Here is a 26367-nt window from a genome sequence, read left to right on the forward strand (position 1 = left end):
AAAAGGTGAAATCTTCGTTCAGATTGAGGCGTTATAATTAGGAATTAAGAATTAAAATATACATAAATGTAGGTTACATAGATCTTGCAACTATCCAGGCATACAAATATTTGGTTTGTGTTAAAAAATATACAAAAAAATCACTGATATAAAAATACAAAACATCTTTTCAAGTGTGAAATACGGATATTAAGAGATACCTTTAATCCTTATTCTTATTACGATTCGTATCAATTATAGGTAGAGTCATTCACGATGACGCGTGCTGTGGTTCTTATTACAATGTCATTAATGTCTAATTTTGACAAACGCACGCGACTTCGTGGATGGCACTAGGTATACCTGTTTAATTTAACTTTTATAATTTCTATGAGGAAATTATTTGTTTTTCTTAAAATATTTAAACAAATAGATATATTACTTAACATTGGTTTCATACACTCGTTTGTTTTTTTTATTTAGACAGCAAATGAATTAAAATCCTTAACCTAAGTAAGTACTTAAGTTTCTATTGCTTGCAGCTTACTGCTTTTTGGAAACGACACGCCTGAACAGATTTTGACTGATGATGACGAGCAATCTGTTTTTTTCCTAATAGGTATAGAAGTAGTAGAATATCGATTATACTATTCATCATCAGCCAATAGCAGTCCGGACATAGGCCTCCCCCATAGACCGCCATTGCGCCCTGTCTTCGGCTAGACACATCCAGCTTTTACCACCAGCCTTTCGCAGATCGTCCCTCTACCTGAACGGAGGGCGTCTTGGACTACGTTTGCCGGGACGCGGTCTCCACTCAATATCTTCAGCGGTTGTCGGTGCTTCAACAGATATGACCCAGCCCACTGCCACTTCAAGTTGTTAATTCTATGAACTATGTCAATGACCTTAGTTCTGTGTCGGATAGTCTCGTTGCGGATTTTATCCTTCAGAAAAACTCCGAGCATAGCTCGTTCCATAGCTGGCAGAGCCGCGTTTCAGCTCTGTATGTCATGACGGGTAGGACGCGCTGGTTAAAAACGGTATAATTGACGAAAAAACTCGACATAATTTTCCGAATGCTGCCCAGCCCAGCTGAATCCTTCTCTTGGCCTCCTTCTCAAAGTTGTGTTCTACCTAAGACTACACTGTTACATTATGCTCGTTACTAGCATGCTAATAAGCATGCTAGTACCTGCTGTACCTGTATGACACAGAAAAAGCATGCTTAATAGTAGCAAGCCGTGGTGGCCGAGTGGTTTGACCTATGGCCTCTCAAGCAGAGGATCGTGGGTTCAAACCCCGGCTCGCACCTCTGAGTTTTTCGGAATTCATGTGCGAAATTACATTTGAAATTTACCACGAGCTTTACGGTGAAGGAAAACATCGTGAGGAAACCTGCACAAACCTGCGAAGCGATTCAATGGTGTGTGTGAAGTTCCCAATCCGCACTGGGCCCGCGTGGGAACTACAGCCCAAGCCCTCTCATTCTGTGAGTAGGCCTGTGCCCAGCAGTGGGACGTATATAGGCTGGGATTATTATTATTATAATAGTAGCACGTCCCTATGCACACATGCTAGTAAGTAGCATTTGCTGAATAGTAGCATGCTTTCGTGCTAGTAACTAGCATGTGTTGGTACCTTAACTGCAAAATCAGGCCGAGGTATGTGTACTCCGAAACAACATCAAGAACATTTCCACTAACGATGACGGGCCTCTGATCCACGTGGCCATTGATGACAATTTTGGTATTATCCACATTCATTATAGCATTATATTGTTTATACTATTATAGTACATACTGTTTTATTTTTACAGTTTATATTGTTTTGTTTTGGGATATATTTTGTACGTAATTTTATTACTTGTACCTACTGTTGATTTATTTAATTTATAAGTGTAAAACTATAAAAAATAACTTAGTTTTTGAGTACGTAAAAACAATTATGAGTAAACAAAAATAAAACAAAAAAATATTTTTTTATTTAACACATATTTTGGGGGTTTTTAACGAAATAAATGAATTTATATGATAGACAGCGATGAGGTTGAGTGGTAGATAACTCATTTAATAATATAAATAAAATGATGAATGCAAAGTAAATAAAGACATCTACAAAATTTTATCAAAAAAAGGGTGAATACTCGTTGCATGTTGTTTAGATTATCTCTAAACACTCCTCTAAGTTTTACCGGAGATTCTTACCTTAGCTTATTCGTTTTTTATAACGGAAAAGGCGTTTGTTTCATTACAACGCATAAACGGATATCAGGCAGATGTCATCCTCTACGTTTAAGCTCTTTCAAAGTAAAAAAAGACATCTACAATTTTTCATTAAAATAATGTTACAGAAATAAAATCTGTTGAACAATCACCAAAGAACATTATTTTAATGCATCATAGAAAATTTCATGGTAATCAGTCCATTAATCTCAAAGTAGTCATTATTTTTTACTAAATACGCTCTCCTGTAAAATAGCTATTTTGTAGATGTCTTCTTTTACTTTGCTGCCATCGATATGTAAGTAGATAGGGTGACGGCACCAATCATGGACATGTTAAGCACAGTAGTATCCAGTAATGGACCGCAAGGATTCAATGCCTTATAACTCACCATTCATGAACTTTACCAGTTATGATCATCAGTTATCTGCAGATAAGTGTTATTAGTTTTAGAAAAAGTAGCGTCCGTTTCTTAATATTGGGTTAGCGGAAAAAGTATTCCATTATTGGTTCCTGTCCATGACTGGTGCCCTCACCCTTTTTATGTTTAGGTAAATAGGTTAGGTTATGTTAGTACTGCATCGGGGCCGAAGGCCCAAACTACACAGATACAGCGACTTTGTCACGTTATATCTACGCTTTAAGCTATAGGTAAAGTCAACTGAACGAATACTAAATGTCGTTAGAATTATCTTGGACTAGCAATTTTGCACATTACTTAGGCATTTTTAAACGTGGGTTAAATGAACGTAGGATAAACGCTAGGATTTTCATGTACTAGCAGTTTTGTACATTAGATATTTTAAACGTGGGTTAACTGAACATCCGACACGTATCTTAAGGATTTTTTTACATTATAAATTTTGATTTTCGCAGTTTTATCTTTAGGAACATCGTACTTAGAAATTTTGATTTTCTAAATTTTGTTACGGAGCCATAAAAACAGAATTATGCGGCACCAAGCATTAAAAATACATGATAAAATACATACATACGCTCGAAAAACGTAACCCTCCTTCGGGCGGTCGGGTAAAAAGTATGTCTTGTTTCCCAACCTTAACCCAGTACCACTTTTTTCAGATTACACATCGGCCACCGGAAACCCCTCAACATGTTTGGACACCCATGGAGCCTTTGAGTTCATCAACCCCTATCCCTATGGACATTCGACCCCAGTTTTTCATGACCCATATACCTATGGGTGCGGCTCACCCTACACCCTGGACCGCTTCTTCATATAACCCTCCGGGTAGAGTAAACCCTATACTCCGTAATATAGCTGCCTATAATCATCCGGGTTTTGCGATCCCTGAATACCAAAATTTTGGTGTATATTATGAGCGTGTGGTTTTAACTACTATCTCTCAACCTCGCTCTTCAGCTTCCTGTAAGCCATTGGGTTTGGCGACGGCTAAACCCCAATATAACTCATATAACCCATGGGGCGCAGCTATCCCTCAACCTCAGAGCATGACTAAATATAAGCCTCAGAGTTCGACGACCCCTGAATTGCAGAGACCATCAGATTCGGTGACCCCTAAACCATCGGGTCTAGAAATTCCCCAAGAACTAACATTCGCTCAACGTGTTGACCAGTACCACAAGGATTTTGGTACTGAAAACGTTGTAGAATACGAATATGTACCCTCATTGTCACTGTATAAGGTGAAACAGAAGAAAAATCCGACAGAGAGAGAAAAAAAAGAGACATCAGTAAAAAAAACTTTTTCTGAAATACTTAACAATCGTCATGAACATAATTTCAAATCGGGTAATGAATGAATCCAGGTTAGAGTTTAGCCAAAGTCAAAGAAAAAATAATTGGTGACTAGTTACTAAATACAGCTCAAATTATTGAGATAAATATTATTAATCTAAAATTTGCCATTTTTACCTCTGACTGACTGACTGACTTAGTTAAAAAACCTGACCTACTTTCGAATGATTGAAAAAGTGGGAATGAATTCCAATACAGTGTCCACAGGATTCAAAAATGTTACGTTTTGGAAAAGAGTAAATATCCATTTGAAAACATAAATGTAAAATAAAATAGGAGTCAATTTCAATGCAGGTAATAAATTATACGCGTTGGCGACTTCGCCGATATTTATCTTATTGATCTTCTCCTTCTTTTCAACTCATATCGATGACGATATAAATGATATAATGACGATGACTTCATCTTCTATATAATATACATATATGTAAATCACTCTCTTATGTCTACAGTACTTGGCACCAATTTTCATATTTGTGTCTTTCATGGGATTCTATTTATTATCATTTAATTGTTCTTATTTATTTCTTAATTTGTCATAGTTCAACTGTACAAGTACAAGTCTCGTGCTCCTTGCATTTTATACTATAATCGGCTATGTAACCCTGTTTTTTTTCAGTGTTTACACCTCGTTACTAGCACGATAGCATGCTACTATTGAGCAAATGCTACCTACTAGCAAGTGTGTATAGGACACGTGCTACTATTAAGCATGCAGTGCAGTGGTACTTTAGGTACTAGCATGCTTAATAAGCATGTGTCAGACGGCCTTAATGTGCGATTCCACTCGCTTAACTAAACTACTTTTGTGCTGCACAAACCTGTGAAGCAATTCAATGTCAAAGTCAAAGTCAAAATATCTTTATTCAATTAGGCTATAACAAACACTTATGAATGTCAAATTGTTGTGAAGTTCCCAATTCACACTGGGCCCGTGGAAACTACGGCCCAAGTCCTCTCATTCTGAGATTAGGTCTGTGCCCAGCAGTGGGACGTATAATATAGGCTGAAATGAGGATGATGACAATAATTGTCTATGCTACGCAGCCTCTACGGTGCGGATGGCAACACCAGCGCGCGACCGCGCCCCTCCCCTTCTTGACTCGGCTCGCGCACGGGGCGCGTCCGCTCTCACATATTTTTACCATTTTTTTGTAATTGGACTGATTAAAGCAGCGTTTCCACCAGATGTGTGCGAGGTTGTGTTGTTGTGTTGTTTTTCATCAACCAATAGAAACGCTTTATTTACCTCGCCTCACTCCGCTCAGCTGTTTCTGTGCGAGGATGTGTAAATGAAGCGTATCTATTGGTTAATAATAATAATAATAATGATAAACGTTTATTGCAGACCAGGGTCCATAGTTACATGTAATCTCATTTAAAAGGGTTAGTAACACAAAGAAATAAAATTATCATCAAAATTACTAAACAAAATCAAAATAAAATACATCAAAATTACATTCAAAATTAAAGTCAAAATTAAAATTCATTTTTCTAATATTATTAAATTCTGATTCATGAGCTTATAAATGCCGCCCCTGGAAGCCATATGAATGGAATTCCAGTGCTTAGCCATTGAACTAGCTGGGTTATCCGTCACCACGGCTAGGAGGCTGTTGGGGCAATGTAGGTAAAACACATCCCTTGCAACAACACATCTTCGCACATTATTGGTGGAAACGCTACTTAATGTGCGAGTATTGTGTTGCGAGGGATGTGTTTTAATTACCTATATTATATCTGACCTTTATCTGACACACACTGATTTACCTCAGCTGTGGCCTATTTTACGAAGCTACAAGTTACAATATGCAAGCGATAGTCTCTTTTCAACGCATACTGTTAAACAAAGACTACCGCTTGTAAATTGTAACTTGTAGGTTCGTGATATAGGGCACTGGTCGCCAGAACGAACTTGAATGTAGATATTTTGAGTTTTAGCCGTTAGAATGAATGATAATGTGCGCCTACTAAAAAAATTATGGCAATGCAGTTAACAGAAAAATTAAACACTACTTAGTGGTTCAGTTGCCTTTACGGTTATTATTATCATCACATACACACAAACATCACGCCTGTATTCCCAAATGGGGTAGGCAGAGCACACGAAACACCGCTTCGGAGCCACTTTCAACATTTTTTTTTTAAGTTTGACAAAAACGGTACAATAGTGACAGGTTGCTAGCCTGTCGCCTACGGTATACCTTAACCTTTATCCTCAGTCACCTCTTACGACATCCACGGAAGAAATGCACAGGTATAAATTCTAACCCGACACTACACGGGTTCCATGCAGCGAGGATCAAGGAAATAGACCGTACACATAGGTACACGTATACAAACGCTCGAAAAACGTAACCCTCGTTTGGAAAGTGGGGTAAAAGTGGCTCTTGCCAGTCAAAAAATACTTAAAAATTTCTCCCTTAACTGATCTTAGTACAATAAATCAAGGGGTTCATAATTTAATAGTACATTGTGTCTTAAGGACGGTAAATAAGGAATTACGCACGAGAGTCTATTAGAAGCCCGAAGCCGAAGACTGAGGGCTTTAATGAGTCGATATTCGTAATTCTAGTACTGCCCGTTCAACATACAATATAGCATAGTAGAAATTAGCAACCTGAGATATGTATGCATAAGAAAAATTCGTGTCTAGATTCCTGTCCAGCAGTGGTGTAGGGGTTATAGCACGCAGCACGGATTGCTGAGGACCTGGGTTCGATTCCCAGTGCTGGTCTCTTTTTCTGGTTTTTCTGTGCATCCGTGTCTCAGTTTATATTTTTGATATGGTTTCACGGGATACCCGTAAAAGTAACAAATTTGGAGTTGAATTAAAAAATACAAAAAGACTCCAAAAAACCAATCATTATATTTGTGTGAATGTAATTTATTGACAAACTTTATTAGAAACTAAATACTTACAAAATGATCTTTAACGTACCTATGTTCAACAAATAAAACATTCTGGATCCTTAATATATTTTCAAAAGAGTTGTCGAACTACCCCTATATAAATATTTATTTTTTCACACCTCTCCTTCAGAAAAGTAACTTTTCCTCCCTGGCGAGAGGGAGCAAAGTGCAACTTTTCTGTTCAAGACTTTTCTAAGTGTTTCATTGCAAATGCCAGTTGTTGAAATTGATAATTGTAAAGACACGCCATTTTCTATGCTAATTGTTCTTTAATAATATTAAGAATTATTTTTTCAAGTTTATTAATGCTCGGTGTGAAAAGTTGTATGAGCCACTCGGGAGCAAAATTATTTTCATCTTGGGCGCTAACACTTGAATCCCTCATTACGCTTAGGATTCTACTTCATTCGCTACGCTCAGGATTCTATTGTAGAATCCTTCGGTACATTCTGGATTCAATTTACGCCCTCGCCGTAAATACACCATTTTGCTCCCTTGTGACATAAATAACTATTGTAATTTAATTACAAAACTAAATAGCGGCTTTTCTAGATACATCTTGTAGTTTTCGAGTAAAATGCCTGTGACAGACAGACAGACGGACTTGACGAAACTATAAGGGTTCCGTTTTTGCCATTTTGGCTCCGGAACCCTAAAAACTGAGACTTATTATTTTCTTTATTAGCACGGAATATTACCAACTACGTGATACTACTTTGTTTTTACCTGAATGCCCGAAGTAGGGTTATATTTTCGAGCGTTTGTATGTATGTATGTATATATGTCCAGTCCATTTCTTTGGTCCTCGCTGCAGTCTACACGCCTTGACAGATTTTAACATATGCGGCATCATTGGATTCTTCATAACTGTGGGAGTGACAAAAGGTATGTAATATTTCAATGGCGTCTGCGAAAAAAATATGGCGGAGGAAAAGAACTTTGTATGTTAACAATATGGGTATCAAATGAAAGCTAATAATTAGCCCATTCTAAGTATATATAGGTTATGATACGTTGATTCTACCATTTTCACAGAAGTATCAAAAAAGTATAAAATAAAACATAAATTTATAAAATAAAAAAACCCGACTGCCTTAAAAACTAAAAAGAAGAAAATAAGTCTAGTGGTCTAGAACTCTGTCAGCTAACAGCATGATAAGTCCTGTGCGTGGTATTTTGATTATAAGTATTCTTTTATCACCATTCGCTTGGTTAAAAAGTTACTTAAATAATTATAAACATGTTTTTAGCTTTCTGTTATTAATAAAATAATCTGAACAATGATCGAATTGCTTAGTACAACACACATCTAAATATATAACCTTCATAATATCAGGGCAGTGAGATAATTTAGTTCTTGTATGTCGATTATATCGCTGGTCATTATTATTTTTTTTATTATGAATAATAATTTCAATTTTTAAGTGACCTTTGAACAACAACTGGCCACGTTTGGTTATCGTAAAAATATCATTTAACCCAATTTTTTTCGATTCCCCTCTGTATAAAGAAAGAAAGAAAAATGATTTATTAACGGTCCCAACCGTACCACCACTAAACACAATAAAAACAATAATATATTACTACACAAGCATAATTTACATCATAATTATGGTGATGACACCAATATTGTCACTGAAAAAACACTCACAGCCAGTCACTCACTCACCCACTGTACCTACTTGTAGAATAAAAGCTCACATCTCATTATACTGCAAAAGGTATTTATGGATTTTGGGAAAAATCATTTTTTTTATATGCTGACTAAAGAACATGTCAACGTGATTCCAAAGCGGATCTTTCACAAACACCAGTTCCTTTACATCTGGTAGTTTACTCGCTAGCCATTTCAAATCTTCTGCATCGACAATGCCATCATTCTTTCCCGATATTATCAGTATGGGTATATTTGCCAATGTCAAATTGAATTCTGGAGGATTTGAACGCCCGTATTTTAAAATATTTTTTTCTTTTCCATAACTAAACTTCACAAATTTCTCGCTCCTACAACTTTGACTAAACCGCACCATATTCTGTGTCGAAGTCCCTGCTGGCAAGTGTTCTAATAATTTCTTCATCGTCGACGTAGCTACTGAGCCTGGATGTGGTAAGTCCACTATATCAACAATCCGACGACAAAGTTCTACGTTACTTGAGCAGATAACGTTTAAAATCCTAGTCGCGCGATCCCTTCCAAGTATTTCCCATATACGCATATCATCATAAAATTCTAAATTGTCTTCAACGTGTTGGAATAATAGTCTAAAGAATCTGGATCTGGTTTTCAGATGTCTAGTGGCCGGTGCTAATCCGATCATTAATTTGATCTTCTGACAATGTGCCGGGCGTTCTGAGCACATGACGAAGAAGGATCCTCCACCTTGAGAGAATCCGATGAACATTAACTTGTCTTCTCCAGTTTTGTTTGAAACATAGTCGATCATAGCAGGGATATCGTAAGTTCCGATTTCGTCAACCGAAAATTCCCAGAACTCCTTGTCCTTGTCTGGGTCGAGGCGAATGTGTCTGCGGCCGTAGTAAGTCCCACGGGGATTGCCAACCCATGTATCGAAGCAATCATCGGAGATTAGGTAAGGCAGTCCTGCGTCCACTCCTGCCTCTAATGCAGTGTCAGCGGAAGACAGCAAAGGTGGCATGAAGAAAACTGGAGTCTTTTTGATGACTTCCCTACACTTTGCTCCTTTTGTAATCCTAAACAAATTGAGAATGTATCCATCTTCTGTGACGACAGTGTGTTCTTCGGATTTGTATCCATTTTGTTGTGTTAATTCGGTAAAGTTAAGAGGTGTCTGGCACTTCACATTTATAAGATTTAAAACACACACAAGCAGAGCGCTGAGTGGAGCGCTTAATTTTATCGAAGGCATAGTCGATACTGAGACCTCGTAAAATTATTCGTATATTTTTGATGCTGCAAAATAAGTTGTAAAACAAGTAATTGCAAGGCGGTATAGGTAGAGTCATACACGATGACGCGTGCCGTGGTTTTTATTACAATGCAATTGACGTCTAATTTTGCAAGTGGTCGGTTTGTACGGTCGGTCGGTTGAGTGCGGTGTGTTTGCCCAAGGGTAAGAGTGACGTCTGATACCTGTCTAGGTCGCTTGTCACGGTCAGCTAGGCACTACAGCGCCTGTAGATGACGTTAGTGTGCAAATTCAACGTTTTTTTTTTTTTTTTTAGGAATGAAATCGTGGATATTTTTATAAAATAATGTACATACCGCCAATAGCGTGAAATTTGTGATATATCGTACCAAGTTTCAGATGTATTTTAATTTAGAAAATACTTTCACTTGATCGCTGCAGTTTCGACTGAGATATTTTCGCACACATGCTTGTAATTTGTTGTAAACAGAAGTCTTTGTTAATTTCGCTCTTATGAACAAAGAGCAGATTGGCCTAGTTGCATAAGGCTAGAGTTTACCCTACCCTCAGCTTAGGAAGCTCGGGTTCAAACCCGTTGTAAGATTTATTTATTTTTGTTTTTTTTTTTATTGTCCTCAGTTAATGATGTTAATATTTTTTAAAATATGTAGCTAAAAATTTATAAGACCTAATTTAGGCACAAACATTTTTTTTTTTTAATTTTAGTTAAATCTGAATATGCACAGCACAACTACAGTAAGTACTATGAGACTTATATAATTCCTCACATCCACTCAAGGGTTGCTTGGTAGAGATCCCTTCGAGGGATAAGTTCGCCTTTACAAAGTCAAGGAAACCGAATCACGTACCAGAGTGGAACCCAAGTGGAACCTTTTCATATTCAATTGCGCTGTGATTTCTTTGGCAAGTGTATGGGATGTCAACATGACATTAGTAGCACATAGGTTCCACCCTGGTACGTGACTCAGTTTCCTTGACCGTAACTCAACGATTGTTTATTTATTTTTTATTTACATACTATGAGAAAATTAGTCATAATCATTATCCCTATACATACCTACATACACAGGCCTCCTCTCACAATGAGGGCTTGGGCGTTATTTTCAACGCAGGCCCAGTGTGAATTGAAATATAGCACACACCATTAATTATATAGCAGGCGTGTGTACGATTCTGCACGATATTTTCCTTCAACGAAAAACACGTGAAAATATGAAATTAGACTTGTTTATTTTTATTTCAAATTTAATTGGTTGGGTAGTAATCGAAGGCTCTATTGAACAACAAATAAAAAAGTCTAATAACTAAGTCAGTTTTTATTTATTTATTTACATCAGTCAATTAAATTAGCCCACATACAACCACTGCTAAGTGCCTCTTGCATTTTCACGCCACTTTTCCAGTCTTTTGCCAGTCTCGTACACAGCTTACCAGCCGACAATGTATATTATGACAGTGTTTTTCACTCTGTAATTAAATATTTTATTATGAAAATAAAACATATTTTGAAGAAGCATATTTAAATATACGTTGTGAGCGGCGGAAGGTATCGATAAAAGTTCAATGTCAGTTCAGTAGAAATCATCTTTTAATCTAAATGTACACGTATGTAGTAAGTAATCTTATATTGTTGGGTTGGGATTTCTAGTGTTTTTTTTAAATGTATTTATTAAACACTAATATTATTGCAACGACAATAGATATATATATTTATATATATATATATATATATATTATGATTTACTAATGTTTCGGCGAATAACGTTTGGCAACCTGTTTCATTTCGCAACCTTTCATTTCCCAACTGTTAAATATTTCTGAAACTGTAAATAAACTAACCTAACCTAACCTAAAGGGTTTTACATGATGGCCCTGAAATAAATCCTGAAATATTTACAGTTTTAGAGTTTGCGAAATGAAAAGTTGCGAAATGAAACAGGTTGCCAAACGTTACGTTGCGAAAAGGCAGTACTCGATATAATCCTTATCCTTTTCCTTATAGTTACAAATGCGAAAGTATGTCTGTCTATTTGTTTTCTTTTCAAGCTTAAACCGTTAAACCGATTCGGATGGAAGTTGGTATGCAGATAGTTTGAGACCCTGGGAAAGACATAAGAAAGTTTTCATCCGGGAAAATTGCAAAGTTCCCGCGAAATAGATAAACGAATTCTTTGCAGACGGAATCGCGACCAAAAGCTGGATATGTACATTTTATTTGTCTATATGTTATAACCAGGTCTTCCGTCCATCTCTTTGGTGGACGTCCTACGCTGCGCTTGCCGATCCGCGGTCTCCACTCGAGAACCTTTGGTTAAAGTCGCTGGTTCACGGTGGATGCAATGTCTATGGGGGAGGCCTATGTCCAACAGTGGACGTCCTATGGCTGATATGATGATGATGATGATGACATGTTATTCTTGAGAAACAGCTCTGTAACGGACAACTGAACAGACAGACAGTGTCAATATAATAATAATGGTTGCGTTTGTGACTATTCCATTTAGTTTAGGTTAGGTTAGGTACTAAAAAAAACGGCCAAGTGCGAGTCGGAGCGAGGGCTCCGTATAAATATTTTAATTATATGTATGATGTAGCAAAAAATTTACGTTTTTCGCAATTTTTCCTATATTTGTGCCATAACACGTTGCTTCGTACCAAATGTCAAGATTCTGAGTTTACGGGAAGTACCCTGTAGGTTTTGATTCTCTTGCGAGTTTCGAAAATATGCGGAAATTTGCGGCAGAAACGGCTGTGTCTTTTGATTGCGTTGGCTTAGAAGTTTGATTTTTTCACAGGTTCAAGGGACTGTAGACCTATTTGTATTTTTTGATATAAATTTCAGCTTGATACCTTCACACGTTCCTGAAAAAAAGGGTCTCGACAGACGGACGGACGGACGGACAACAAAGTGATCCTATAAGGGTTCGGTTTTTTAAGTATGGAACCCTAAAAACTAGGACTTCCAACCTGCAAAGACTAAATAAGTTTTATTATTTATATGGTGATACCCGTGTGGTGTCGGGTCAGAATTACACCTCTCCATTTCTTCCGTGGATGTCGTAAGACGCGACTAAGGATATAGATTAAGGTAGGCCGTAGGCTACAGACTAGGAACCTGTCACTATTGTACCCTTTTTGGTGGGTGGGTGTGTGGGTGTGTGTGTGTGTATGTGTGTGTGTGTGTGTGTGTGTGTGTGTGTGTGTGTGTGTGTGTGTGTGTGTGTGTGTGTGTGTGTGTGGCAGGCGTCCCACTAGGTGTTATAGTTGTAGAAAATCGGTGAAAAAAGGTGGAATCTTCGTTCAGATTGAGGCGTTAAAATTAGGAATTAAGAATGAAAATATACATAAAATGTAGGTAACATAGATATCAAAATCCAAAAACCTCTTTTCAAGTGTGAAATACGGGTATTAAGACATACCTTTATTCCTTATTCTTATTACGATTCGTATCAATTATAGGTAGAGTACTTCACGATGACGCGTGCTGTGGTTCTTATTACAATGTCATTAATGTCTAATTTTGACAAACGCACGCGACTTCGTTGATGGCACTAGGTATACCTGTTTAATTTAACTTCACTGATCAAAACTCTTTTTCTACCGAAAAGGTTTAGTAAACTCAAAAATAAAAAAAATACAGTACCTAGTATTATACGTTACGTTAAAATTAATAATAAAAATAAGATAATTGTGTTTTTAAATAAGATAAAATAGTGAAACACGATTACAAGAAATTATAAACTACAAGTCATACTTTGAAATATTTTTTCTTCGCTTAACATTGGCTGTATATCTATATTTTTATAATAATATATAACAAAATAACATACGGCAAATTCAGGAGTTACCAAATACCGTGTTATAAATATTTCCCCGGTTTTTCAAAGGCACGTTACAAGTTACAAATTGCTTTAATCTTAATTAATCTCACCCTAACCTGTAACAAACAACACTTTTATTAAAGCTACAGACCCACTACAGGTTTTAATAAGGCAGAAATAAATTCGGGGTGACGACAGAGGCCGGTACGTTCGATGGAGCGCGACCCTTATAAATTCTGGATAATAACCGCCCGTCGTGCCGTACCGTCTGTCAACGAGTTAACATCTTTCACGGGTCGTCCACACTCACGTAAATTACTCTGGCAATACACGCGAGAGTGTAAATAGCCAAAGCCACAAGCTTAGAACACTCTAGTTTGGCACACATTACGATTAAATTAGTAATTGTATTGTTTTTAGTGTAAAATGCGTTTGGGAAACTCCGCAACGTCTTCTCGTCTAAAATTCCTCAGTGCCTTAAGGCGAAAGTCTTCAACCATTGCGTGTTTCCAGTGATAACATATGGATCTAAGACGTGGTGCTTTACTATAGGCCGTATGAAAAGGCATCGAATCAGAAATGAGGAGGTAGAAGAACGAAGGTCATCGACGTAGGCTACTACCTACTTATAGAAGTAGATAAGTATATAGAAAATTAAATAGAAAGGTAAACAATTGTATAAAATTAAAAAATTTTTAAAAAACCCTAAAAATGGTACAAAAGGGTAGGGTAGGGTCTACAAGTCTAGTAGTCTAGTGAAGAACTATATGTCTAGTAAATAGTCTAGAGCTCTGTTATATAGCTTGATTTTCAATTGTCGGGACTAGTAATAACTGAGAATTTTTGAGCTGGATTTTGAAAGGGCCAATTGCTGAAGTTTTAAGTTAGGCACCACTTTTTTGATTTTTGCCATTTCGGCTCATAATCCAACACATTCTAAAGCGTGTACACACCGCCTAATGGGCTCAAAACTATAGATACTAAACTTCATAAAGTACAAACTAGAGTTACTAGACATTCATTCCCAGCAGTATTTTCCAGCAGGGAACATCGGGATGGTAAAGGCTCCGATATCAAAGGAGTTTGCTGGCCAACAGTTCGTGAAAATCTAAAATCATGTTAGAAAGTCATGAAGGCAACTAACCCTCCGTATCCATATGTTATATTAGATAGCGTGTCAAGTTTAAGACTACGAGCGGGCTTGGACTTGAACTGGATGCCAGTGGGTGGTTGAGTACCTATGACAAATATTTGTTTAGATAAGCCCTTACCTTAGTGAGCTCACTCAAGTACGACTGTAACGTCAACCATATCCCTAAGTAAAGCTTTGGTTTCCTAGGATCAGCGGTGCCGTCATATAGCGGCCGTAATTGATTCCGCTCCTCCTCCCCCTCCTAGAGAGCGGTAATTGACAATTCAAAATTCTTAAAAAAAAGACATTTAAATTCAATTTTCCTTTTCTAAATTCCACACCTGTTGGATTTACCTCAAGTAGCCATTCTATTCAGAGCCTCCGAGCTGAACAGATACCTGTCGTTTTACCCCAGATCCTACAAATTTCCTTAAACTCCTCAACTAGCTCATATTTTACTACAACTATACGAAGGAAGGTTTATTTCCTTCTACAAATATACTTGCGATACTGCTGGACTTCAGTATTATTGATTTGTATAAAATAAAGAACTAGGCGTCTCCATGTACGATGTATTTTTATAATTGTCGATACAATGTCAAAGCATACCTATTTAGATACTTAAGACCGCGTCTGTTTGTCCGCAGGTGCCCTTTTATATTTAGCTTAAATAAATATTACTGGTAGGCTCTCCTGCCTTCTTCATTCCTCCACCAACTTCTCTGGTCACTACCTTGTGACACCTGTAGTAGAATGTGCCGGCCAAGCGGCCAATAGGGACCGGGGGAGAAGGACCGCGAAGGCGGTGATCACAATGATGCAACCCCTAATAACCACCACTGGAAAGAGTGTCCGATTTAGAAGAGAGAAATCCTGTTAATTAGACCACACCTTAAGGCTACGAAGCGAAAAATTTACCTCGACCCTTTTCAGCAAGATCGGCTATTTAAACTAGGACTTATGCATATGGGACCCCATCCTGCTAACGAGAACATGTAGAAAAGTAACACACCAAACGCAAATAACATCCAGTGACTTGGAAAAAGTCGGGTTGTAAGCAAAAGGAGTGTGCCTACAGTAGCAAAAGAGGAAGGGAAATGAAACTGGAAGGTAGCAAAGCGCGAGGCACTGAAAAGCCAGATGTTAATAGTGTCCAAACGAAAATAGTATTTGCAACCGAAAAGCAATAATGGTCTGTGTAATGTTTTGGTTGCTAATTAGGGTTCCGTAGTCAACTAGGAACCCTTGTAGTTTCGCCATGTCTGTCCGTCTCTGTCTGTCTGTTAGTCTGTCCGCGGCTAAGCTCAGAGACCGTTAGTAGTAGAAAGCTGTGATTTGGCATGAATATACATATCAGTCACGCCGATAGTGTTAAAATAAAAAAAATAAAAAAAAATAACTTTTTAAGATACCTCCCATAGACGTAAAGTGGGGGTTATTTTTTTTCTCGAAATACCCTCTCCTCTCTTGCCCGTTTCTAATGTACAATTTTATAGGGTTTCGTACCTGAAATACCAAACCTAAACCTGCACCCGAAATACCAAAAATATGGAACTCTTATAGGAACACTTCGTTGTCCGTCTGTTTGTCTGTTCATCTATCAATACCCTTTTTCTCAGGAACGTGTGGAAGTATCAACTTGAAATTAATCAAAAAAGTAGGCCTGCTACCCCGTGAAGCAGTAGAAAATTATTACTTCTAAGTCAACGCAATCAACCGAAACCGAAAAATTTATAGGGTATTTCCGGTTGTCTTGAAAACTTGGGATTCGGTATGAAGGTAGCTTAAGCACAATCAATGACTTAATTTTCTGTCGGTCTATTGCAGCAACCATCTAAAAGGATTCCACACTGCGTAAATTACTTAGGAGGGGCTCTGCTAACCCTGAATGTTCATAGATAATTACATACAAATTTGTACGGATGCCTCGACACGCGAGTCCAACTCGCACTTGGCCAGTTATTTCATTTTGAGGTACGGAACCCTAAAAAGAAAAGAATAAAACTATATAATAGAAGAAAAAGCGTTAAAATGCATTATTGTTGGGGTGGGGGCGATAAATCCCAGCGAGATACATGTTGAGGCAGATGGCTGCGAAAGGCAGTTACGATGCTGCCAGTGCATTAAACGCGATTGTAAAAAAAATTACACTTCTCATACTCTTAAAATGTTACTTTATTCTCTCCATATCGGGACTAAAGCTCCTCATTAATCTCTAGGGATTAAAGTATTTTTTAAATTTACTATGGAAACCCCTAAACAGCTAATAACGATGTTAGTTAATGGAGGATTACCGCTATTTTCAGTAATTGTGAATAGACAATTTTAAGGCTTGGAAATAACCTCAAAATGACAACTGTGCAAAAATATAAAAAATACGATTTAATACAATACAATACAATAACTCTTTATTGCACACCAATACAGTAAACAGTACAGAGAACACAAGTATATACATAGAGATTTTCTACCTAAGGTAAGCAATAGGCGGCCTTATCGCTTCAGAGCGATCTCTTCCAGGCAACCTTTACAATGGACAGAAATAAGGAATACATTTTAGCAGGTGGTGCAATTTACAGTAGATTAGAGCTGTATCAAGAATACATAAAACTAACACATACAATACACATACACAACAAATCTAAACAGATAGATAGGTAGATAGATACCATAACAACACATAAATAAGCTAACTATAACATTCATACGCAAGATGACAGGTAGTGCTCCCTAAGCATAGACTTAAAGATAGGCAAGGACTTTGCGCGCCTCAAGTCTATCGGTAGGGAGTTCCACAACCGAGTGGCCTGGACAGTGTAAGAATAAACATAGAATTTAGAGTTTGAAAGTGGGACAGTAAGGAGAAAGTTCTGAGAGCAATGAACAGAAGTAACATAGCTAAATCGCTCTTTGAGGTAGCAAAGAGTTGCAGGGTTAAAGAGAATGCCGTAGAGAAGATGGAGAATGTGAGAGTTTCGGCGAAAGCGGATGGGGAGCCACCTGAGCTGTGATCGGAAATAAGAAACATGATCATATTTACGTAGGCCAAATATGAACCGAATGCACAGATTTTGAATTCGCTCAAGTTTATTCAAGTGCTCTTCTAAAAGATCGGGATAACAAATGTCAGCATAATCGAAATACGTGAAACAAAAAATGATTATGAATATGAATCTACTTTTTATTTAAGGATGAATTCATTTCATTATGCATAGTCCAATTATTTTTAAAATACACAGTTTTTAAGTTTGAATCTGTTGGCCAAATATGCAAGAATTTAAAGTGTCACGTAGGAAGATTTTTTTTTGCTATTTGAATTTTGAACAGATGTCCATTACTCGTATTGAGCGTATGTTTTAACTAACTAACTAACTAATTTGGCTCAGGGACCCAAAGAGGGTCTTGGCCTCCGAAACGAGAGCATGCCATCTGTCCCGATCGTGCGCAGCCTCTTGCCAGTCGTCGACTTGGAGACGTCGCAGATCCGCCTGGACACTGTCCTCCCAGCGATACCTGGGTCGCCCAACCGGGCGGCGACCAGTCGGTTGTCCCACGTACGCTCTTTTGGCAGCCCGATCCTCTCCCATGCGTAGTAGGTGGCCGAACCAGCGAAGTCTGTGTGATTTTGTTACGCCGATGATGTTGGGTTCAGCCACCAGCTCCTGGATCTCTATGTTTTTACGGATGCTGCACGTGCCGTCGTCTCTCTTGACAGGTCCCAGGATCTTACGCAAGACCTTCCTTTCCGCTACATGGAGTTGATATTCCTCTTTTAGCGTATGATATAAAAAGTAATTTTATACAGGACGTCGTTTTTTCCCTCACATTCAAAGTGAAAAGTAGAGTGTTTAACGCGAGACTCAACAACCATAATGACTTGTTTCACTCTCTTATTGAACAATCTACTATAACAATCCACTGCCGATTCCTTTAGATGGTTGGTGGTCTTCACCCTTGATTTAAAGTTATTTCGCTCATTTAAAAGGCTATTCCAATTAGTCCGTTACTTAGATTATGAGAAAATATTGTACATATATAATAGTAGGCTGTCTCCCTAAGAACATTCGCGTCACCATCTATAATTCTTTAGTCAAACCACATCTAGAGTATCTGGTGGAAGTTCGGGGTAATGCAGCACCGACCAATCTTAAAGGTCTTCAAATTGCACAGAATAAGATTCTAAAAACTTTATTTCACTATGATTTCTTAACACCCTCCAAAAAATTATATAAAGAAACAAAAGTAATGTACTTGAAACAAATATATGCCTACAAGACCTGTGTATTAATACATAAAATCTTAAACAATATAATACATACGGAAATACAATTTAACAAAAAAAGCAACTTCCAAAAAATTAAATTAAGAAATGCCAAGCACATATCACTACGAGCCTCTAGAACCAGGTCACCAAAACCACCAAAATTTGGACACCAAAATTTCGACACCTGATAAGTAGTAAAAACATTGTAAGTCTTTAGCTACCACTTTTTTTTACTTTAAAGCATGAGAATACATTTAAAAAGGTCTATCTATGTGTCTAATTAATTTATAAATATCTTGAAAAGTTAATAAAATAGACAGTGTGATTAAAAACCTACTGTGTTAAAAATATAGTTGTGTTAAATACTTGTGATGTATACATATCATTTAATAATATTGTAAATCTGTTTAAAAAATATAGATATATACCTCGTTGAGTTTCTTGCCGGATTCTTCTCAGCAGAGGTTTTTCCGAACCGGTGGTAGATTTTTTTTTCGACATTCATAAGTGCTTGTTATAGCCTGAATTGAATAAAGATATTTTGACTTTGACTTTGAAATGGTAAGTTCTGTTTTTCTTGCCATTTGTCTTATTTCGTTAATACAACATTATATCAACCTTACTTACAATTTACGCAAATTCTCCTGATTAAAATTGTACAGTGCAACAAAGTAACAACAGTAGTTACCGTATTTTTATTCCATATTTATAATAATAAATCAATCAAGAGGAACGTAAAAACTTAGTATGACGAGTTAACATGTTATTATACTACATCTGCTAGTAAATATTAGAATAAAAGTAATGTAATATATACTATGTACAACATATTTGCAGGTCAAGCTATTACGGCTCAAGAGATAGAGCCCTGTGACAGACGGACGGACGGACGGACAGACAGACAGACAGACAGCGGAGTCTCAGTAATAGGGTTCCGTTGGCACCCTTTGGGTACGGAACTCTCAAAACTATCCCTCGAAAAGTAACCCAGGTCGAAAAAGAAAACGTGATCCAAGTTTATGGAATCGTAAAGTTATAAAAAAAAATGAAAAACACTGGTCAAGATTTTGTAAATTCAAAAGGGAAAAACATAAAAAAGAAAGAAATGAAGCCAGGATGCGGAGAAAAATCTGTTCGTAACTGTAAAAAAGTCATTACTGAGGAAAAAAGCAAATATTTATTTGATGCATTCTGGAAAATGGGTGATCATGAATTACAACTTCGTAATATTATAATTATGTACAAAAAGTTGATAAGAAGGTTGAAAAAAATATTAATGATGAAAAATCTAGAAGAACGTGTACGTATAAATATTATTTGGCAATAGAAAAGGATGATTATAAAGCTTCTCAGAGTAATTCAGTTCAAGTATGTAAATAAACTTTTTTAAACACATTTGATATGTCTGATATGTGATTGACTACTGTGTTTAAGAAACTTGATATTAATGACGTTACTATTGCTTTTAAACACCTAATAAAGTGAGTGAAGAAATTAAAGAGTCCGTTAAGACTCATATTCGCAGTATACCTACAAAGGAATCTCATTATGCCCGTAAAAGAACATCTAAACATCATTTTGATGAATCGTTAAGTTTTCCAAAACTATATGCACTGTATGTTGAGTAGATGAATTTCCATTCTAAAACAAACATTGCTAGTAAAGATCAGTACCGATTAATATTCAACAGCGAATTATTGATTTCTTCCAACCAAAAAAAGACAGATGCTTAACTTGTGAAATACACCGACACCAATCGGACTGACAACAATAAACAAATGAAATACGTTTTTCACCTTGCTAACAAAACCATAGCTAGATTCTTAAAAGATAACCATAAATAAAGTTCTCATACGTCTAAGACTATTGTTACTGCGTGCTACGATTTTCAGAAGGTACTATTATGTACTCCTCAGTCGGATGTTTCTTTATTTTATTATAAACGGAAATTCTTAGTCTACAATTTCACGATTTTTGATATCGGTAACACTGAAGGGGTTTATTTTATACATTATGACGAAACTGTAGGCAAAAAAGGTCCCAATGAAATTTGTAGTTCTCTGTACAAATTCATCACGGAAAATGTTGCAAACGGACTAACAGATTCAATTTTTTATACTGTTTGCTGCGGAGGACAGAACCGTAATAGGACAGTTTTTGCATTTTACTCATTTATATATGCCAAGTTTCATATAAATATTACTCATAATTTTTTCTAAGTGGGTCATTCACAAAGCCAAGGTAACTCCATGCATGCTTTAATTGAGCGTAAAAAGAAAAACTAATCCATTTATGTCCCTTCGCAATAGGTAACACTTATCAAATGCGCAAAATCAACCGGAAAGCCATATAATGTCACAGAATTATTATCCCAAAACAAAATTTATGACTTAAAAATTGAGATTGGTTTTTTGGAATCTTTTTGTATTTTTTATTTCAATTCCAAATTTTTACTTTTACGGTCATCCCGTAAAACCGAAATTGAAAATACAAACTGTAATATAGATGCACAGAAAAAACAGAAAAATAAGACCATCACTGGGAATCGAACCCAGGTCCTCGGTAATCCGTACCGCGTGCTATACCGCTACACCACTGATGGTCAACGGTACCGACACGAATTTCCCTATGCAGCTCATATCTCAGCTTGTGTTTCTTACTTAGTCACTTAAGCAGCGACGCTAGCGACATCTATGCCGTAAGCCCTTAAACTTTTTCGGCATTCCTTTGGAACTAACCGCTCACCCGGACAAGAGATATCGTTTCTAAGCAATCAAATTAAGATTGGTTTTTTATAGGGAAATTCGTGTCGGTACCGTTGACCATCAGTGGTGTAGCGGTATAGCACGCGGTACGGATTACCGAGGACCTGGGTTCGATTCCCAGTGATGGTCTTATTTTTCTGTTTTTTCTGTGCATCTATATTTCAGTTTGTATTTTCACTAAAAAATTGATCGGAAAGCAAAACAATTTTGATCTTAGGGCTGATATAATATCAATGGCGACAAAGTAATATGGTCTAAAATACCATGCTTGATTTTTTTTTTTTATTAACCAGAGTTGGTGAAGTTAAATGGTTAAATTCATCAGATATAAAAGATCGTCAAGAACGTCCAGGCATAATAATACGCTTATACACGAAGAATGTTCAATTTCAGCGTGGAGTTTCTTTACTTTAAGACGTGCGTACACTGATGTGTTTCCCATAAGTTTTGATAAATTTACTCATTTAAATTATTTGTGTTCAAGTGGAGCAATACCAAATATGTATAGAGATTTCTACAAAAACCTGCCCTATGTTAAACCTGGAACTACCAGAGAGACTTTCGCAACTTGACATTGAAAATGAAGATTGATTTTAATTAAATATTTTGTAATTTCAACAAAAATTAATAAACTCACAACTTGTGAGTATTATTAATTGACAATATTGTTTCAAGATTCAAGGTATTTTTGTAAAAAAAAGTAATAAGATCGACCGCAGCAATTAACATTGTCGGATCTACATTTTGGCAATTTTCGTTTTATTACATTAAATAACTTAAAATAACGTTCTGTATATCTATGCAAAATTTTAAATCGCAATTAATACTGTAACCCATTTTTTTTAAGTTAATATTGTCGGATATGTTTACTATGTGCCATTAATATAGTTGGATAGTACGTTGAGACGTTGGTCACGGGGCGCGGGAGGGGACCGTTGGCGCGTGCGGCGAGCGGAACTGCCACAACTAGCTTTGTTAGCGGGAGGAGCGCACGCGCCTTTTCTATTTTTGAATCATTCTTATTAAACGCGTTTTATCACAAATTCACATGTTTTCGTTATGTCGAGGTCAAGAAGAATATTAGATTTATTGGATCCACCTGTGCAACACGAAAATGAGTCAAATTGTGCGCTAACGGTCACTATCGGAGAAACGAATAATGGCAGGAAGAGAAAAAGTAAGTACATAATAATTTGTATGTCAATAATTTCATCACAATAATGTCAAAATTTTGTGTTGTTTAACTGCAAGTACATTTTAATTTAATATAATGTTTAAAAATGGACGAAACTACACTAAACCGACAATAATGTCGGTTGTGTCAGATACAACATTGTTAATGGATTTTCGTTTCATTTTCTTCGTCGAATGTGTCACATCCTACATTATTGCCTGGTTTAAGATAATTCAATTTTGTCGGATATGGTACTACCGACTTTGATGCTTGTTCATATGTCATGATGGTATGTGGGATGTACCACTTCCTACTTTATTGCCGGCTTTGTGTTTTTTCTTTATTGTCGGATTTGTCACTACCGACTTTCTTGCCTGTATATTTCTTATTTGCTACTAACGGATTTACCATATGCGACATTATTCCTTATTTAATATTCGTAAACTGTTGTCGTATATGGTGATACCGACATTGTTATCTGTTAAAGGCTTGCATAGTTATGGTCTTATCTGAAAAAAAAGGGCAATTTGATTCGATTTTTTCCAATTTAGGTCTATTTACCCTCTTTAACATCATTTATTTTGATTGCTTTGTTTCTTAACTTTCAATTACTAACAATTTTCTTTAGGAGAATCGCCTCTTCCTGAAAACTTTGATGAGGAACTCATAACACAACTGGATGATCTGCTTGGAGATAATTTTGATGACCCTATGAGCTTAGTGGAAGATATTTCTGATATTATAATGAATCCGGTAAGACTAATTAAATAAAAATCACTATCTTCAATTAGTAATCATTTTACGTGAAATTCATGTTACTAGAGTTAATTCCTATTATAATACAATAGATTTATCAACTACATAACTGTTTTTTGTTTTAGATTGGTATGAATTCAGTAACCAAACCAGAAACACCTACTACTCCTAACGGTCCTGTTCCGAATATGTTACCATCAGAAGCAACTTATTCATCGCCTGAAGTGGTGGAAACTAATGAAAATGACGATTTTACACCATCCGATAACATATTGACACCCATGCCATCACCGAGTTCTACTTCTTGGCTTCTCGATGTTGAAAATAAAAATACTGAAACATCGGTTCAGACCTCTTCCGTGATTGATGCTCTTTCTACGCATGAGGTATATGAAAACATGGGAACACCGTCTGAGGTTTCCTCTTTAAGTCAAGCTTGTACACCATCTTCTACAACCAGTTCCAGAAAAAAAACTTTTAAGGTTGACAGGGGAAAAAAGCGACTTCCGCATAGAGACAGATGGCTTACAGTCCAAAGAAAACTAAAAAAAAATACTGGTGAAGAATTTGTGAACAAAAAGGGGAAGACAGTCGAAAGAAAACAAATAAAGGAGCCCTGTGCCAATAGCTGCAGATTGAAATGTACTCAAAAGTTATCAGATGAAAATAGAAAGCGAGTTTTCGAATACTTTTGGGGTTTTGGTGAGAAAAAAAAACATTGGGAATTCGTTATTAAATATACAAAAAAAAATCCTAAACGTCGGCAAACAACGGAAATTACGAAGCACGATAGACAGAATACTTACCAGTACTTTTTGCCGGATTCGGAAAAGACGCCAGTGAGGGTCTGTAAGACGATGTTTCTCAATACCATATCGCTCAGTGAACGTGTGGTGACCACGGCCTGGCAGAAGTTTGATGGGACCGCGTTGGTAGAAGAAGACAAAAGAGGTCGCTATAAGCATGAAAGACGCGTTTATAATGATGATCTAGTAAAAAGTGTATGCGACCACGTGAGATGTTTTCCAGTAGTTGAGGCACATTACGTGCGCAAGAACTCAAATAAGCTTTACCTCGAGGGTGTTGAAAGTATATCTCGGATGTTCAATCTCTACTGCGAATGGTTCGATCCCAGTGAGTATTCCTCAAGAGCAACTACAAAAAGGCAGTACCGAAATGTAGTGAACACCAACTTCAACTTGGCCCTACATAGACCTAAAAAAGATAAATGTGATGTTTGCCACGTGTTTGAGAATAAATCTACTTCCACAGATGAAGAGAAGGCTGCGTTCGATTTACATCAATGTCGTAAAAAAAGAGCACGACAATTGAAAAAAGCCGATAAGAAAGAGGCTCAAGGGAACAAAGAGCTCTTGACTGCAGTTTTTGACTTTCAAAAGGTTTTAGTAACACCTTTCGGAGAAGTTAGCGTACTATACTACAAGAGGAGGTTGGCTACTTTGAATTTCACGCTCTATGATATGGCTTCCAGGATAGGTACTTGCTACATGTGGCATGAAGGTATCGCCCGACGTGGATCTATCGAAGTATCAAGTTGTCTACTCAACTTTATTACAGGTCATGCTGAACGAGGCATTAAAGAATTTCGATTTTGGTCTGACAACTGCGCGGGTCAAAACAAGAATCGAATCGTGTTTTCGCTCTACATGTTTGTAGCAAAAAAGCTCGGAGTAACTGTCATACATCGCTTTTTAGAGAAAGGTCACACACAAAACGAAGGCGACAGTGTACATGCAACAATAGAACGAACTTACAGACACAAATCAATTTGGACGCCAGAAGAATGGTACTGCTTAGTTCGTTGGGCGAAAACCGAAGGCGACCCTTACGTTGTGAAAGAAATGAAAAAAGAAGATGTTTTCGATTTTAAAGGCTTACTTGCAAACAAAAATTGGACGAAAAACACTGAAAATGAAAAGGTGTCATGGAACTCCGTAAGAGAGGTTAAAATAGATGCAGGACAGAACGACAGAATAGAGTACAAGTACGACTTGGACCAAGAATCAAAAATAATTGTGGTGTTACGATCGGGCACTCGTAACAAGAAAAGATTGGAAAATGATCTGGAATTAAAGCAAGCGTATCAAGGGCCATTACCAATCAGTAAAGAAAAATTCAAAGATTTGACAGATCTCTGCAAAGGTGGAATCATTCCTGAGCGCCACCATAACTTTTATATTAACCTACCTCATACTGCCGCTCCTAATCTCGCTCGTGAAGAAAGCGAATCAGAGTACGAGTAATTCACATTTTTAGAAAGTACATTTTAAGTAGAGTACGAGTAATTCATCTTTTTCATTTAAATCTGCTTACACACCCCTTTGTTTAGCCTATTAGAAAATATGTTGTACCAAGTGATATTAGATAAAACTTACCATGTGCCATAAATACAAGACTGTGAACTTAAAAGTTAACTGATAAATTAAGGATATTAAAAAAATATTTGTACTTAAGTATATTGTTATTCTTTAGAATTTCTACTACAATACGTGCTGTGAAATTTGTCCACCTTTTAGGTATATAAATATTGACTGAACTGTTACCTGTGCCTAGTTGTAGTAATTAGATTATAATAATACTAATCTTATTTCAGGTTGATCTCAAACACTCGAAGACTATTATCTATAAGAC

The 26367-nt window shown here is 36.8% G+C and overlaps 2 protein-coding genes across 2 annotated transcripts; one reads left to right on the forward strand and one right to left on the reverse strand.

The window, feature by feature from the left end:
* Positions 1 to 8399: 8399 nt before the first annotated feature.
* LOC141437194 (gastric triacylglycerol lipase-like) lies at positions 8400 to 9814 on the reverse strand. Its single transcript, XM_074100451.1, has one exon. It carries the CDS (start codon positions 9780 to 9782, stop codon positions 8592 to 8594), a length of 1191 nt encoding a protein of 396 aa, XP_073956552.1. The 5' UTR covers positions 9783 to 9814; the 3' UTR covers positions 8400 to 8591.
* Positions 9815 to 22499: 12685 nt separating this feature from the next.
* On the forward strand, positions 22500 to 26069 carry LOC141436977 (uncharacterized). Its single transcript, XM_074100132.1, has 3 exons — positions 22500 to 22962; positions 23588 to 23712; positions 23841 to 26069. The coding sequence occupies exons 1-3, from the start codon at positions 22845 to 22847 to the stop codon at positions 25977 to 25979; spliced, it is 2382 nt and encodes a 793-aa protein (XP_073956233.1). The 5' UTR covers positions 22500 to 22844; the 3' UTR covers positions 25980 to 26069.
* Positions 26070 to 26367: the final 298 nt, after the last annotated feature.

Source organism: Choristoneura fumiferana, chromosome 17, assembly GCF_025370935.1.
Source record: "Choristoneura fumiferana chromosome 17, NRCan_CFum_1, whole genome shotgun sequence".
In the NCBI taxonomy this organism is placed as follows: Eukaryota; Metazoa; Arthropoda; class Insecta; order Lepidoptera; family Tortricidae; genus Choristoneura; species Choristoneura fumiferana.

Bases quoted from the DNA above. Each gene is read 5' to 3' on its own strand.
- LOC141437194 (XM_074100451.1), bottom strand. From the start codon at position 9,782: ATGCCTTCGATAAAATTAAGCGCTCCACTCAGCGCTCTGCTTGTGTGT.
- LOC141436977 (XM_074100132.1), top strand. From the start codon at position 22,845: ATGTCGAGGTCAAGAAGAATATTAGATTTATTGGATCCACCTGTGCAA. The intron at 22,963-23,587 runs GTAAGTACATAA...AATTTTCTTTAG, and splicing joins TAATGGCAGGAAGAGAAAAA to GAGAATCGCCTCTTCCTGAA. The intron at 23,713-23,840 runs GTAAGACTAATT...TTTTTGTTTTAG, and splicing joins CTGATATTATAATGAATCCG to ATTGGTATGAATTCAGTAAC.